The following is a 17702-nucleotide window of genomic DNA, read 5'->3' as shown; positions in this document are numbered from 1 at the left end:
AATATCATTCATTACAAGTACTACACATATTTGGTTTTTAAAAGTCTCATAAATCAATAGCTGGCTGACTGTAATAATTATTACAAGTTAGTGCATAATTTTCATGCTGAAGGCTGCATGCAGAACTTTAGCATATGCAAACGAGGCAATTCAAACTGTGTATAGATATTAATATGAAGAAGCAGGTAACGAGGTACAGGCTATGAATTATGCATCAAGAGTGGCTGATCTTCAATGAGGAAAATGAATTCAGCATGTAATCTAATTAGTGATGGAAGTCTATTACATCTAACTGCAAAAGCAACCGTCCTTGAAACAAATTTATTTACAGTCCATGTTACCACTTGAAACAACTTCCAAATGATGTTTAAGGCAGCCGTTTCTGGTTTTTTATTTATTTTTTGTTATTTTTTTTAAAAACTTCTCTCTTTTCTTCCAGCTCCAGACCAGGAAGACCTCCCAAACGAACGCAGAGTGTGACCTCACCGGAGAATCCCCATATTATGCCCCACAGTGTGCCTGGCCTAATGTCTCCTGGGATGATCCCACCCACAGGTACTGTAACATTTACTTATAACACAGTATGGAAGTCATCTCTAAAGACGAGTTCACGTTGATAGTCACTGGGCCGGATTTACTAATCCTGTCTAAAATGGAGACCATCCGCTGGATGATAAATTTCGTGCATGGTTTGACACTTTTCTCTTACATTAACCACCTAGGGATTGGCTTTTTTTGCACACATTTTTTGGTGCACATGGTTACATCTGCACCCCCCTTTGCTAAGCCATGCCTCCTTGTTGAGCTCCAAAACAAAAAAACACAAGCTAGGTGCAATACTTTATTCCTTTATTATTTGCTTCATAAATAAATCTAAAAAGATTTTAAAGGGAGTCTGTCACCACATTTTAGCATGTTAGACCGTTAAAATAGGGTTATGTGATCCAGCCAGAACATAAAAACGGTACCTTTGTGGTAGAAAACGGACTTTTCAATTTGCAGAAAACGAACTTATAAGATTATCTTCTGAGCCCTCTCAAGTGCCCAGGGCGGTCTCTCAATCCTCGGAGCCCCAGGCAGGCACCTCCCCTCCCCTGTCCCTTTCCACTGCGGCTGTGCGGTCCAAATCGTAGCGGGCGCATGCGCAATGCGATGCCCGCTCCTGGCAGGGCATCGCAATACCTATTGCGAATGCGCCCGCTACGATTTGGACCGCACAGCCGCAGTGGAAAGGGACAGGGGAGGGGAGTAAACGGGCGGGCAGAGGCGCACGGAGGGCGGAGTTATCAGCCGTTTAGGAGGTGCCTGCCTGGGGCTCCGAGGATTGAGAGACCGCCCTGGGCACTTGAGAGGGCTCAGAAGATAATCTTATAAGTTCGTTTTCTGCAAATTGAAAAGTCCGTTTTCTACCACAAAGGTACCGTTTTTATGTTCTGGCTGGATCACATAACCCTATTTTAACGGTCTAACATGCTAAAATGTGGTGACAGACTCCCTTTAAAGAAGATATGGAAATTAACTAAAATGTAACTTTTACTAGATGACAATAAAAATGTAGAGTTATCTAACAGAATAGCCCAGAAAAGCTGACAGGTTGTTACTAGATTTAGACTAGTCTTACCAATGTAGCAGAATGCGGCCATGTCAAGAGTGCGGGTACTGTTTTAGGGATACAACCGCTGCAGGGACAGGTTCCTGATGGATATTTATCAGGCAGGGACTAACAGGGTCCTTAGAGTAAGGGACTTTTTCAGGGCTATGTCTGCCACAGGGACAGGTTCCTGATGGGGTCATCCTCACTGGGGAGGGTGCTCCTGTTTTGTCAGGCAGGGAATATCAGGTCTCCTTCCCTCCTTTCACTTCGGGTATTTCTAGGGCCAGCTTATGTCCCCTTACAGCTTGCAATGTCAAGATAGGAGTCTCACACCAAGTATCAGTCTGCAGTCAGAATGACCCAGTAAACTCCCATATGTCTGACGTGGTTCTGATTGCTCAAGAGGCAATATTTATTTCGTTTTTTGTTTTTATTTTACCATTGTGTTTTGTTCTCACTAATTTGTATATATACCCAAACCTTTTCTTGCGATCTGATAAAAGATACCTTTTTTTTAATTTCCATATACTTTCTAAAATCTTTGCTATATGATTAAGAAGAAACAGTGATGTTTTACCATTACCTTTAGTCAGCCTATGCAAATCTAATATATAAAGCTGAGTGTATGTATGTGTGTGTGTATATGTATGTCCGCTAAAGGAATCTGCAACGTCGCATTTACAATCATGAAATTTGGCACACATGTACATCAGGTGTCCATGAAGGTTTTAGACCAGATCTCAGCTCTCTAGCACGTACGGTTCCTGAGATATTCCCCCAAAATGAATGCCACCTCTACACTATGTCACCTTGCCACTCTATGGTCTCCTGATGCAGACACCTCCACACTATGCCACCTTGCCACTCTGTGGTCTCCTGGTGCTGCTGCCACCTCCACACTATGTCACCTTGCCACTATGTTGTCTCCTGATGCTGCTGTTACCGCAACAATATATCACCTTGCCACTCTCTGGCCTCCTGATGATGCTGCTACCACCTCCAGACTCTGTCATTGGGCCACTCTGAGGTCTCCTCATGCTGCTTCCACCTCACCACTATGTCAGAGGGCCACTCTCTGGACTTCTCATGCTGTTCCCACTCTCCCCACTTCATGACCTGGCCACTATTTTACCTTTCGGCCTGGCTGACATCATTATTTATTTGACCCTTCTTCTGATCTGTCAGAAGGAAGGAAAAATGAGATGCGCAACAGATCCTGTCTATGTAACAGCTGTAAAAACTGTAGCCAAAACACAGAAGACAGGCAAATATCCCCTTCAAATGTCATCTCTGTTTTGGATCCACTTCTGTTTTTTTGGGGGCTTTAGCAATACTGATGGATTACTGACCAAATGCTGACCGAGTAAAAGTGGATGCTCCACAGACAGGATCCGTTTTTTGGGAGTTATTATGCTGACGGATCAGAGGAAGGGCAAAATAATCAGTGATGTCAACACAAACTTGCTGCTGACACCCTCTCCACTCTGTCGGGGGGCTTTACTTGTATAAGCGTTTAATAGAACAGGTTCTGTAGACATCTATGTGGAATTAGCTACTGACGAGGTAAAAGGAGTGCACTTCTTATTGACTCTAACATTGACCTGTAAGGCCGAGTTTACACTTGAGTTATTTGGTCAGTTTTGGCACCGTAACGGCCCAAATCAGTCAAGTGTGCAGTGATTCTAAGAGTGACGCCTGTCATCTGCATGTCATACGGACTCACAGTATTATTTCACTACCAAAGCAGACTCCCTATGCATATTGCTGCAAGGCACTGTGTTCTACACCACTATAAAGACTCTCTGCACCCAGGAAATAGCCGTTTTTTAACGCCATTCACCGCAAGTAAATTCGGATCGAACCAAATGTTTTCCAATAATTCGTCACCCAAATTTTTCCAATAATTCGTCGAACCAACCAAATCGAGTTTTTGAGAAATTCGCTCATCTCTAGTCACAGTTAAGTAGACTGTAACCTATGGTCAGTGTTAAGGGGCGGGTGCTGTATAGGGTCACTGTTAAGGGGGCTGGCCCCTGTGAAGGTCATTGTAAAGGGGGTGGGGTGTTGTAAAACTCACTGTTAAAGGGTCAGGTTGCTGTGATGGTCAAAGTTAAGGGGGTGGGCTGCTGTGGACTAGTGTTGATCACGAATATTCGAATTTCGAATTTTTTTCGCGAATATAGGTACTTCGAAAATTCGCGAATATTTCGAATATAGTTATATATATTCGTAATTTTGAAAATTCTATTTCCCGATTTTTTTTTTCCGATTTTTTTTTTTTTTTTTTTTAAATCAGTACACATGATCCCTTCCTGCTTCTAGCTTGTGGGCCAATAAGAAGGCTGCACTATACTTGACTTTAGGAGTAGTGATGAGCGGCAGGGGTCATATTCGAAAATGCACGATTTTTTTTTTCTTGAAAAAATCGGCAAGGTAATGATTGTGTAATATGCGAATTTTCGTAATTCGAATTTTCGGATTCGAATTTTTTAACTTTTAGACAAAGATTATAGCACTATATTAGCTAAATTGCTCTATATTCGGTTTTTTCGAATATTCGCTATATTGCTATATATTCTTGTTTTAGAATATTACAAATATTCGAAAAAACAAAGTTATAGCAATATAGTGAATATTCGAAAAAAAACGAATATAGAGCAATTTAGCTAATATAGTGCTATAATTTTCTTTGTCTAATAGTTGTAATTTTTTTCTCATCTGAAGTTCAGGTTGGAAAAAAATTACAACTATAAAAAAAAGATTATTAGCACTATATTAGCTAAATTGCTCTATATCCGTTTTTTTCGAATATTCGCTATATTGCTATATATTACGAATATTCGAAAAAACTGTTATAGCAATATAGCGAATATTCGAAAAATCAAATATAGAGCAATTTAGCTAATATAGTGCTATAATCTTCTTTGTCTAATAGTTGTAAGTTGAAAAATTCGCATTAAAAATTCGAATCCGAAAATTCAAATTACGAAAATTCGCATATTACACAATCATTACTTTGCCGATTTTTTTCAAGAAAAAAAATCGCGAATTTTCGAATTTTCGAATATTCGACGAATATTCTAAAAATATTCGCGAAATATCGCGAATTCGAATATGACCCCTGCCGCTCATCACTACTGTGGACGTCACATTTTAAGGAGTCTCGGCACAGTGGGGGGGGGGGGGTCAGTATTAAGTCATGCGGGGCTGTGGAGGTCACTAATAAGAGGGTGGGGTACTGTAGATGTAACTGTTATATTGGATACTGTCGATATATTCTAATGACACACTCAAACATTAAGTCAAATTGATGAAATATACCCATGCAAAGCCATGCAAAGCAGATCACATGATGAACGAGCCAAACACTTGTTCTGTGGTGAAACAATTGATCTCGCTGAATCCTAAAGTATTGTTTCTGGGCAGCAAATTGTGCTTTGCAGAACTCTGCTGCCCAGAAAAATGCAACAGTATGAAGATGAGCGACAGCAGCATCGCTCGTCCTCTTGCTGTAGAGGTGATCGCTGCACCTCCGCTAATGAGCAGCCATTTATTGGGAAGGAACTCTTTCTTCCCTACCATTGTGTGTTTTACCTTTGTTTTACAAATTTTACTCACATTGTATCAGGAGTCTGTGGGCGCAAATAGACTTGGGACCTATGCTCTGCCCATCAAGTAAGCCATACCAAAATCCTGGTTTTAATATGTGTGTTTTATAGTGTTGGTGTCTTTGGGCCCCCTCAAACCTATGGGCCTAGGTGCAACTGCTACCTCTGCACCCCTTATAGATATACATTTGCTGCTCGACTAAATAAACTAAAATATTGTAGTGTGCGTCTCACAACTAGCACCCTCTACTGCCTACAGCATGTTCCTTTCCTAGATGTCCTCCTCTTACTTTCACTGCTCTGTGAGTGACTAATCAACATATGAATGGAGACAAGGTTTGTATTCATACACATTATTCAGTGCATTAATGTGTACATTGCCCCTTCAGCACATCTTTCCCCAAGGCCCACTGTACCTATAGGAAAATTCAGATCTTGCAGTGTGGAAACCATCAAAGTATCTGGTTATGAAAATATAAGTAGAGTAGACTGTAGTTGGTAGTGAATCTTATGGTTGGTGAGACATTTTTCCCATTGGCAAGTTCTGACTATCCCACCAGAGTTCCAGGGAGTCCTTGGCTAGGCCTAGACTTTGATTGAGATGGTCACTTTTAAAGAGGACCTTTCACTAGTTTGCAAACTAAAAACTAGTAAGTGCAGGGGGACCCCTGGGCGCCGCTCTGCCCACTGATTTAGTTAGTTTTTAGTTTGTAAACTAGTGAAAGGTCCTCTTTAAAGGGCCAGCAGAAGACAAACTGACTTTAAAGTTTATTTCTTCATGTGATGTACCCACCCTTTCTTTTTCTTTTTTATCCCTAAAGAGAAGTTAAATGTAAAGACATTATTATTATTATCATCGCCATACATTTTTATTATGCTTATTCTTATCATACGTTCTTATCATTATTATTGCTATGTGTTCTGTAAGGAAATTCTGAGTTAATAGACGGTAATTCTCACACCTTGGGCCGAGTAGAGCGTGGTTACAAATACACAAAAATATCTTTAATTTGGACTGGACATGTTTAATAATTAAAGAGACACTTTATTAAAAAAGAGGATTTATTTATTTTTAAAACTCAAACAAAATTTTCATAGAAAACAATTTCTGACAGTTCTGACATTTTATTAGTTCTATGCCACCATGGAAGCCCCCATGGAAGTTCCACCCATTCTATGCCAATATATATAAATTCTATAAAGATAGCTAATCCATTTTAAGTTCACTACTGCTGTGAGAGCAAAATGTTAGCTAAAAGGTAATCCACATGACAATAGTAGGTGTAGAATTGAAATAACAGTATTTTTTTTTATTTCAGCAGTACTATACTATTGAATATGAAATAGAAAATATTGTCCTTCTCTAGCAGTCAGCACAGAAAGATAAAAGCCCATATACTGTAGATAGGTAATCCATTATTAGTTTACTGCTGCAGTGATAGGAAGATGTTATCTGCTAGTATAAAAGTAAGGGTAGAATTGGAATACCAGTATAATAGCTCTTGATAGGCCTAGATAAAGATGCCCATAGAACAGCGTTGCATGAATTAGTGTAGTGAGTGATGCACTAATTGAGTCGCCACAGGGGGCTCTTTTTAGTCACAGTGATGGTCTGTCTGAGGAAGTTAAGTGAGACTGTTTGTAATGCTAAAAGTCCAAACAAAGAGAAAGTTAAAGAATCAGTACAGGAAGTAGAAAACATGGAGTTACATTCACTAAATTATATCCAGAAAGCTATCTACAGGACTCCAGATGGCGACCAAAATGGTCGCAAATGTGACCTAGAATTGCTAAATGGCGACAATACTTTGTAATCTTGTCGCCATTTGCGCCTAGACCTCTGCCGCTTTCACATTACTGACAAGGCACACGCTGCTCTCAGCGCGTGCCATGTTCTAATCTCAACAGCACAGGGGAAAAGCAGGCAGTCCCTCCCCCCTGTACTGCTGCTACCACTGCCACCAATGGGCTGATAGCAGGGAGGAGGAGGGGAGGTGCTATGGCCACTGCACCACCAATGAATATAGTTTATGCTTAATACAAACGCAGGCTGCCATGCGGGTGCCGGACACATCCCATACCAGGCACCCAGCCTCTATGAGGTGCAGCAGGACAAGTGCAGCATCTGAGGGGTTAATAGCGGCGGATCTCAGCACGCAGTCATAGAGGCTGGGTGCCAGGTATGGGATATGTCCGGCACCCACATGGCAGCCTGCGTTTGTATTAATTATAGTATAAAATATTCATTGGTGGTGCAGTGCACCAAACACCCCCCCCCCCCAACCCCAGTAATATTAAGTAAAATCATTGGTGGCACAGTGCCCCCCCCTCTAAGTATTATCATTGGTGGTGCATTGCGCCCCCAACCCCCCAAGTATTATCATTGGTGGCAGTGGCAGTTGCAGCTTCCGATCAGAGCCCCAGCAGTGTAAGCCTGGGGCTCAGATCGGTTACCATGGCAGCCAGGACGCTACTGAAGTCCTGGCTGCCATAGTCAGCTCCCTGCTGCTGTGTGCACAGAGCACAGGGCAGCAGGGAGAGTGTAAAGTCCTATTCACCCTGATAGAGCTCTATCAGGGTGAAAAGGACAAGGGATGAAAGATCCCAGGTTCTAGCCCCTAAGGGGGTAAATAGGTATTAAATAAACCAAAATGTTAAGTTTAAATCACCCCCTTGCCCAATTTTACATATAAAATATATAAACAATAAAAAATTTACATATCGCCATGCCCCAACTTGCAATTTGCCATTTTTTTGTCACCTTGTCCCAACAAAAATTAGGTTAGGACTGTTCTATTATGGTCCAGACGTCCCATAAAATCTGGAATGCACTCGGCTTTTTTGGTGTTTTATTTTTTTCACGTGGTATCAAGTATCACAATACTTTTTTATGGTATCGAAATCGAGTCAAAATCTTGGTATCGTGACAACCGTAGGTAACTCGTTTGTTTAATTATGTATAATTATATGTATTTTAAGTTTGGCGACTAAAAATTTTAGTTTGGCTCCTAAATTTTTCAGGTTAGGAGCCAATGGCTTCTTGATATTTTTTTTGTCTGGAGCCCTGTATCTACATACAATATATAATAATACACTTTATATGTTACCTTTTTTGTAGGAATAGGAATTATTTTAGACACTTTAAAATATGATCACAACAGTCTGCACATTTACGTGTTTCAACATATTTGTGACACTTGCATCGTAGTAGGGCTTATTGGTATCCAGCACAATGTTCCCTTCATTTAATTAACTATCCAGAGAGCTCAGAATAGCTCCCGCTCACATTACTTCTCTGTGGATTGTATTACAAAGCTATTGTTATGATTTCTTTCCACTGATGAGAAAGACATTTGCAATTGTTTACTCCAGATGCAGAAAATAACTTCATTGTGGTCAAACTGCTTTGTCTATAACAAAATTATATTGGAGCTAATGACAAGTCCATCTTTCACTGCATGATTTAGATAAGTGTACACATTCCTCTCAAGAATACGTTCTAAAAATATGTCATGCTTTATGTAAAGGCACATTTCAGAAGAACGCACCAGCTTCCTTCCTGGTAACTAATTAAAAGAAAACATGGCTGTGTTACTGAAACATAACATGCTAATAAAGACGTCTTTCTTACTTCGTGGACAAATAGGACATAGCAAAGTCATGCCACAATACATAGTTCTTCTTTTCTCATTCCTATCTTAGTATTTGTAACATGCTGATTTCAGAATCTAGCTTTTTAACCGGCTAACTAATAATCATGTACATCTATGTGATTTTGCTTACAGGCCTGTTATGGTTAGCCCCTTTGCGCATTTTTACGTCGGGGAATTCGGTCTCTTGCCGCACCCCCACGTGCATGTACGTGATGTGATCCTGCACCCGCCCAATTAGCAGCATGGGCCCGGCTGCTAGCGGATTGACCCGCGGATTGCCGCGATCAGCGCTGACTGTGGCACGTGCAAGGTTTACAGAGGGAGGAGACTCCTTCTGACTCAATCGCCCCCCCGTAACAGGGGGCCAATGGTTGCTATAGCAACTGTCAGTGTACTACACTCATAGTTCAATGCAGCACAATACAGCATGCATTGTACTGCATTGAAACAAGGATCAAACCCTAAAACGTTGAAGTCCCACAGTGGGACTAAAAAAAAAAAGGTAAAAAAAAAATATAAAAATGGAAAGAATGTGTTTTTTTAATAATAAAAAATTTAAGTTTCAAGTAAAAAAAAAGCCCTTTCACCTAATAAAATCATTTACAATAAAAAAATAAAAATAGATCAAAATAACCATTGTCACCTTGCCTCATGAAAAGTGTAATAACGAGTGAACAAAAATTTGTATGCACCCCAAAATAGTACCAATAAAACCATCACCACATCCCACAAATAAAGCAACCTAAAAACTGATTATTTTCTTTTCAAAAATGCTTTTACTGTGTAAAACTTGCACATGTTAGGTTAGGCATCGCCGCCTCCGTAACGACTCGCTCTATAAAAATGTCACATGATCTACCCCGTCAGGTGAACGCTGTTAAAGAAAAAATTTAAACTGTGCTAAAATGGTCATTTTCTGGTCACTTTGCCCCAAAAACGTGTAATATTGGTAAAAATATGGTACTAATAAAAACTTTAGCTCTTCCTGCAGAAAACGAGCCCCTGCACATGACTGTCTCTCTACTTCTCACTCAGATCACTACTCCCCCTCCCTTCTCTGTAGACTACTATGGGGGCTTGTTATCAGATCTTTTAAAGAAACAACAGCCCATCTCAGTCTGAAAAGAAGAAATTTGCAGAAAATTCTGACATTGTTAGTATAGGAAGTTAGAGGGGATAATAGCTGATAAGAAGAGAAATTGAGCCATTTTTCTCTGATAACATATATTACAAAGTTTCTCCTGTTGATTTATGCAAAACCTTTTTACCATCTAAGTACATTTTCCTGTTGTGAAGGGCCATCATGTTTTCACTGCTTTGTTCATCTGTATTGATTTCTGTAGACACCCTGTCATGTCCTGTTTTCCCTGCAGCGGCACTACAATCAAACAAGACAGGTATCAAGTTTCCATGTGTGCAAACAGCCACCAGTAGAGAAGCCTCCTAGATTCTGAATAATAGAAAACCCAATTAAATTCTAAAAGGGGAAACTAGTATCTGACTAAACGTATATACCTACACTCAATTGGCAACTTAAACTACAGAGTTGTAACTAAGGCATTAAGCACCGTTATGCCAGAAATTACAGGATAAATGGCTACTGAACGAAAAGGTACCAAGGTAAAGCAAAGACATAATGTTACAGAATTGAAATCTATGATGCCTTATGATGACTGCCAATCAATAGAGCCTTGACCCTCCTTAACATTAAACAGGTGATTCGATTAGCCATAACTCAGGCATAAAATGCCCCGCACAAAGCAGTGCACTGAATCAAGGAAATTCTAAAATGGCAACATTCACTTTGTGCTTTGGGCAGTGAAAGCTGCCAACACGTATACATCAAAACTTCACTCACTGTAAGATTGATTTTATTTTATTTTGTTTGTTTTAATTCCCTACAGCAAGGAATGCTAGCCGTGTAAATGCATACATTATTTCTTGCTATTATTTGTTTCCTAGCACTGTAATTGAATGTTCTACAAGCTTGGTCAAGTTGGGCACAAGAAAGGAAATGGCAATATAAAAATCTGAAAAAAAAATATATACATTTCAGTTTCAGTCGAAATTTTGAACCTATTTTTATAAGGTAAACAGAATTAAGCTGAAGATTAGAAAATATGTATCTTGTCCATTAAAATGACATGAATGGATGGAGCTGAGACAATATGTACTAAGTTAATGAAATGGAAAAGGGTTTGCTATTAAATCAGAAGTAAATGGCTGCTATATCTACAGCATATTTGTGATATCTCTTTGTAGTCCATTTCTATTAAGGGTGTGCAGTTTAACACTGCCTTCAGGAGCGTAGAGAGGTCAAAATATTGCACATTAAAACCAGTGGCATAACTAGAATTCCAAAAGGCCCATAGCAAAGTCAGGAATTGACCACCACCAAGCTGTCAGTGAAATCAATTACAGCGGGGACGGATAATGGTGTCATATATCAGATCTTCAGCACAAAAATGAGAACCCTTAGGCCCATTTCACACGGGCGAGTATTCCGCGCGGATGCGATACGTGAGTTGAACGCATTGCACCCGCACTGAATACCGACCCATTCATTTCTATGGGGCTGTTCACATGAGCGGTGATTTTCACGCATCACTTGTGCTCTATATTCAGCGTTTTTCACGTAACGCAGGCCCCATAGAAATGAATGGGGTTGTGTGAAAATCGCAAGCATCCGCAAGCAAGTGCGGATGCGGTGCGATTTTCACGCACGGTTGCTAGGAGACGATCGGGATTGAGACCCGATCATTATTATTTTCCCTTATAACATGGTTATAAGGGAAAATAACAGCATTCTGAATACAGAATGCATAGTAAAATAGCGCTGGAGGGGTTAAAAAAATAAATAAAATTTAACTCACCTTAATCCACTTGATTGCGCAGCCGGCATCTCCTTCTGCCTTCATCTTAGCTGTGTGCAGTAACAGGACCTGTGGTGGTGTCACTCCGGTCATCACATGATCCATCACTATGGTAAAAGATCATGTGATGACCGGAGTGACATCACCACAGGTCCTGTTACTGCACACAGCTAAGATGAAGACAGAAGGAGATGCCGGCTGCGCGATCAAGTGGATTAAGGTGAGTTACATTTTTTTATTTTATTTTTAACCCCTCCAGCGCTATTTTACTATGCATTCTGTATTCAGAATGCTATTATTTTCCCTTATAACTATGTTATAAGGGAAAATAATACAATCTACAGAACACCAATCCCAAGCCCGAACTTCTGTGAAGAAGTTCGGGTTTGGGTACCAAACATGCGCGATTTTTCTCACGCAAGTGCAAAACGCATTACAATGTTTTGCACTCACATGGAAAAATCGCGCGTGTTCCCGCAACGCACCCGCACCTTTACACGCAACGCCCGTCTGAAAGAGGCCTTAGAGTACTTTCACACTAGCGTTATTCTTTTCCGGTATTGAAATCTGGTAAAAGGTCTCAATGCCGAAAAAAAAACGCATCTGTTTTGTCCTAATGCATTCTGAATGGAAAGCAATCCATTCAGTATGCATCAGCATGTCTTCCGTTCTGTCGCTTGTACGGTATTTGACCAGACAAAATACCACAGCTTGCTGCAGTTTTTTTTCCTAGACAAAATCCCGGAACAATACCGCACTTGCCGTATTGTTTAATTTCCATGCCGCACTTTAATTTCCATAGAGATGTATTAATGCTGGATCCGGTACCAAGTTTGCCGCATCGCCGGATCCGGCTTTCCAGTCTGCACATGCGCCGGGACATAGGAAGAGCTATTTTTGCTTTTGATCTTTGAAAAAATTTAAATATGGATCCGTTATTCCAGATGATACTTAATGAGACGGATCCAGAATTTCACCGGATCCGTCTAACACAGGGATGCTCAACCTGCGGCCCTCCAGCTGTTGTAAAACTACAACTCCCTTCTGTAGGATGATAGCTGTAGGCTGTCAGGGAATGATGGAAGTTGTAGTTTTGCAACAGCTGGATGGCTGCAGGTTGAGCATGCCTGGTCTAACGGATCCGGAAAAAAAAGCTTTCCGTTTGTATACTGTTTGCCGTATCCGGCAGGCAGTTCCATTGCCGGAACTGCCTGCTGGATTCTAGCAACGCTAGTGTGAAAGTACTCTTATAAAAGTGCCAGAAATGCGGAAATTCACCACCTTGTTTTTATCGACAAAAAGTAAATTTTTGCATCGGAGTGGGACCCATCATAGCAACTGCTATGGCTTCTATAGCTATGGTCTTATCCGTGCGTCAAACATGAATGCATATTACTGTACATATGCTGTATGTGTAACATAATATCCCTCTTGACACCACCCTGTCTCCACCCAGGAGCCTAGTGGCAGTTATTGTGTCTGAATAAAGCCATTAACAGCAAAGTTGTAGTATCAGACAGTGTTCTACTAAAGCTTCTGTGCCAGCCAGCCAAATATATACACCATACTGTTCCACTTTATAGTATATCCAACCAGTGGCATCTCTAGCTTTTAAAATATGGGGGGGCACACTGGAGGCCAGGACAAAAGTAGGGGGGGGGGCAGCTATAACAACGATACATTTACACAAGTACGCTTCGAAATGCTGCGATACTTTACCCAATACCTAAAACCGCAACAGGGAAGAAAAGTCCAGCTGTCTGTGGATGACACTTTTATAGAGAGGGGGATCTGTGGATGACACTTTTATAGAGAGGGGGATCTGTGGATGACACTGCTATGGGGGGGATCTGTGGATGCCACATACAGTGTATAGCATCTTATGCTATATGTGTCATCCACAGATCCATCCCATGACAGTGTCATCCACAGATCCCCCTCCCCGCCTCTCACAGGAGTGTACATTTGACATTTCTAAACCGTAATCCATATCCTGCAGTAACTTTAAATCAGGATTCAGCAGCCGCTCATCTCTACTAAACCTAAACCTTACACCACTCGGCTAGCTTCGGTAACAGGGCCAGGCTACAGCCTACAGGTCCTGCCTGTTAGTTGTTATCGAGCAAGCGCTGATTTCTGCAGGTCAGAGGATACGGATTACAGTTTAGAAGAAATGTACACTCCTGTGAGCGGTCCAGTGGCGGATCCAGAGCCTGGTCTCGGGAGGGGCACTTCCAGATTATTTTCTGTCCGCCGCCACAGAACAAGGGTGCTTATAGAACAGACTCCACAGTGTAGCGGTATACTGTATACTGTGTGGCACAGTGTAGCGGTATACTGTATATTGTGGGGCACAGTGTAGAGGTATACTGTATATTGTGGGGCACAGTGTAGAGGTATACTGTATATTGTGTGGCACAGTGTAGCGGTATACTGTATATCGTGGGGCACAGTGTAGAGGTATACTGTATATCGTGGGGCACAGTGTAGAGGTATACGGTATACTGTGTGGCACAGTGTAGAGATATACTGTGTGGCACTGTGTAGAGGTATACTGTGTGGCACAGTGTAGAGGTATACTGTGTGGCACAGTGTAGAGGTATACTGTGTGGCACAGTGTAGAGGTATACTGTGTGGCACAGTGTAGAGGTATACTGTGTGGCACAGTGTAGAGGTATACTGTATATTGTGTGGCACGGTGCAGAGGTATACTGTATATCGTGTGGCACGGTGCAGAGGTATACTGTATATCGTGTGGCACAGTGTAGGCTATATGTCTATAACATAAACATATTTCACATGAACACTCACAGTTACTTGGCCCTTGGGGATCTCGGACGCCACTTCCACACTTTGGCCGGGGGCTCGGCGGAGCTGATGTTGTGTTTTATCCTAATGAGAAAGATTTCATAATAAGGATTTGGAGAAGGGGCAGAGGGATAGCAGAGCAGGGAGAGGCCGGTGCTGCTACTAGGGGGTCATACCATGGGGGAGTAATAAAGCCCACCATTATGCCCCCCAGTAGAAATAATTCTCCTTATAATGTGACAATGCAAAAAATACCCCCTTATGCCCCCAGTTGAGCTAATGTCCCCCAAAATGTGCCAGTATAAAATACCCCTATATAGTGCCCCCAGTAAATGCCCCCATAGTGCTCCTCGCCCCCTTCCTCCTAGTGCCCCCCATAATGTACCAGTATAAAATGCCCCAGTAGATGTCCTCAGTGTCCCCCATTATTTTGCAAGCATAAATTACCCCTTCTTAGTGCCCCCGTAGATGACTCCATAGTACTCCTCTCCCCCCTTCCCCATAGTACCCACCATAATGTGTCCCAGTATAAAATGCTACTGTACAGAGCCCCCCATATAAAACACCCCTTCTTTGTGTTGCCTCAGTAGATGCCCCCTATAGTGCCCACCAATAATGTGCCAGTAATAAGCCCCCATTACGTGCCAGTAATAAGCCCCCCATCATGTGCCAGTAATAAGCCCCCCATTACGTGCCAGTAATAAGCCTCCCATTACGTGCCAGTAATCATGTGCCATTATTAAGTCGCCCCCCATCATGTGCCATTATTAAGTCCCTCCCCATCATGTGCCATTATTAAGTCCCCCCCGTCATGTGCCATTATTAAGTCCCCCCCGTCATGTGCCATTATTAAGTCCCCCCCATCATGTGCCATTATTAAGCCCCCCCCGTCATGTGCCATTATTAAGTCCCCCCATCATGTACCATTATTAAGTCCCCCCATCATGTGCCATTATTAAGTCCCCCCCATCATGTGCCATTATTAAGTCCCCCCCATCATGATGCGATGCAGGCCTCTTCTGGCCTGTGTCCCATGCTGTATGGCTCAGGCAGCGCGATGACGTCATCGCGCCGTCTGCGCCGGCCTCTGATAGGCTGCCGGTCTAGTGCCTGCAGCCTATCAGAGCAAGGGGAAGGGACACGCCTCTCCCTCCCCTGCACCGCCGCTGGCACAGGCAGTAGTAAGGAGATGAGCGCAATGGAAGCGCTCATCTCCCTGTGCCCGGCGGCGGCGGCGCTGGCTCACTTTGGGGGGGGGGCGCATTTTAGTTGGGGGGGCCGTGGCCCCCCCCTGGCGACGCCACTGTATCCAACCTTTTAATAAAAAACCTCAGGTGAAATGCCATAAAGATTGTAATGTTCTTCTAATAGCAGTAATCAGTAATCAAATAGATCAATCAAAAATGCATGAGAACTGGCCCTACGCTTGAAGAGAACCTATCGCTGACTGACCTATTGTGTAAATCACATTTTTGTTTTTAACATATTTTTAAAGAATTTTGAAGATGTCATTTTTTATTCTTCAGGTCAACATCTACGGTATACTTAAACAAAAACCATAAAATCCTGAAGTTTTCGCACTGGCTACTAAGCCTAATAATAGGCGCCACTTCTTGGTCTGTACAGATCACTTTACTGCAGTTATATGTATTATCCTAACCTGCGTGTAATGATAAGGCGATATCACCTCTGTGTATAGATAAGACAGGATTCTCCATTTACAATAGGTGATTGTCAAAGTTTATCTTTTCTTTCCTTGTACAATGACCTCTGCACAGGTCACAGAGCATGCCCAGAAAACTCTCCCATAGAAGTCCATAAGGTCCCCTCCTGTCCATTGTGTCTATGGCCCATGGAGCTGCTGGAAAGCATTTAATGTTCTTAAGAACAGCTCAGGCAAGACGGTCGTCGCCCATAATCATGTTCATGAAATAGAATTTAAAAAATCTGCAATCAGAAAATAAAATCAGATTAGATAAAAGGGATATATGTCACTATCTGGTTTTAACTGACAGATACAAATTTTGGTGACACATTTTCTTTAAACTAACACTAGTACAATTTTTAGATTACTTTTAAAAGGATACAAAGCATCACAAGTGGTTACCTTAATTAGGACAAACAGTATTTTGAAGATGAGGGCACTCTCAGTGTAAGACCTTATTCACACATAAGTGTTCGGTCAGTGATTTCTAGGGATGAGCGAATCGACTTTGGATGCAAATCTAAATTTGATTTGCATAAAACTTTGTTTCAATACTATATGGAGCGAGTGCTCCGTACAGTATTAGAATGTATTGGCTCAGATGAGCTGAAGTCATTACTTTGTGAAGTCTCGCGAGAGGTCTTTGGGCGTGCACACAACAGAGAGTAAGGAGGGTGCAGATACAGAGGATGAGGAGGGTACAGAAGCGGAAGGCTGAGTGAGCCACTCAACCAACTCTGGTGAGTGCTTTGATGTAATCACACGCACTTTCTCTAACTTTCCACTTAGGCTATGGCCTGGTGCACCTGCCCGACCCCTACCACCCCTGTGGAATGGCCTGCCTCTTCCTCTGACTGTCATTTTCAAAATGACCCTGTGCCAAAGTCCCTAGAGAAGAGCAGTATTTGTGGAAGCAGGTATATCGCAGTTCTCAATCAGTATTTGGTGGAAGCCGGTATTTCAAACCCCTTAATAATTTTTTTGTGGAAGCAGGTGTATTGCAGGCCTCAATCAATATTTGGTGGAAGCAGGTATATCAATCTCCTTAATCAATATTTTTTGGAAGCAGGTATATCGCACCCCTCAATCAGTGTTTTGTGGAAACAGGTATATAGAACCCTTTAATCAATATTTGGTGGAAGCAGGTATATCACACCCCTCAATCAATATTTTGTGGAAGCAGGTATATAGAACCCCTTAATCAATATTTGGTGGAAGCAGGTATATCACACCCCTCAATCTGTATTTTGTGGAAGCAGGTATATCAAACCCCTTAATCAGTATTTTTCAGAAGCAGGTGTATTGCAGGACCTTAATTAAAATTTGGCGAAAGCAGGTATATCAATCCCCTTAATCAGCATTTTGTGGAAGTAGGTATATAGAACCCCATAATCAATATTTGGTGGAAGCAAGTCTATAGCACCCCTTTATCTGTATTTTGTGGAAGCAGGTATATCAAAC

At 41.8% G+C, this 17702-nt stretch overlaps 1 protein-coding gene across 5 annotated transcripts in view; it reads left to right on the top strand.

Moving 5' to 3' along the window:
- The first annotated feature begins 443 nt into the window (after window positions 1-443).
- The window catches only part of DACH1 (dachshund family transcription factor 1), a 228705-nt gene continuing 211446 nt past the window's right edge, over window positions 444-17702 (top strand). For all 5 annotated transcript variants that reach the window (XM_044286061.1, XM_044286059.1, XM_044286057.1 and 2 more), the window contains exon 1: window positions 444-555. In XM_044286061.1, the coding sequence (XP_044141996.1) occupies window positions 504-555 (52 nt within the window). In that variant the 5' untranslated portion in view covers window positions 444-503. The remainder of the gene's footprint in view (window positions 556-17702) is intronic.

The sequence above is a fragment of the Bufo gargarizans genome, chromosome 3 (genome assembly GCF_014858855.1).
Source record: "Bufo gargarizans isolate SCDJY-AF-19 chromosome 3, ASM1485885v1, whole genome shotgun sequence".
In the NCBI taxonomy this organism is placed as follows: Eukaryota; Metazoa; Chordata; class Amphibia; order Anura; family Bufonidae; genus Bufo; species Bufo gargarizans.
This window is presented reverse-complemented; position numbering and strand designations above follow the sequence as displayed.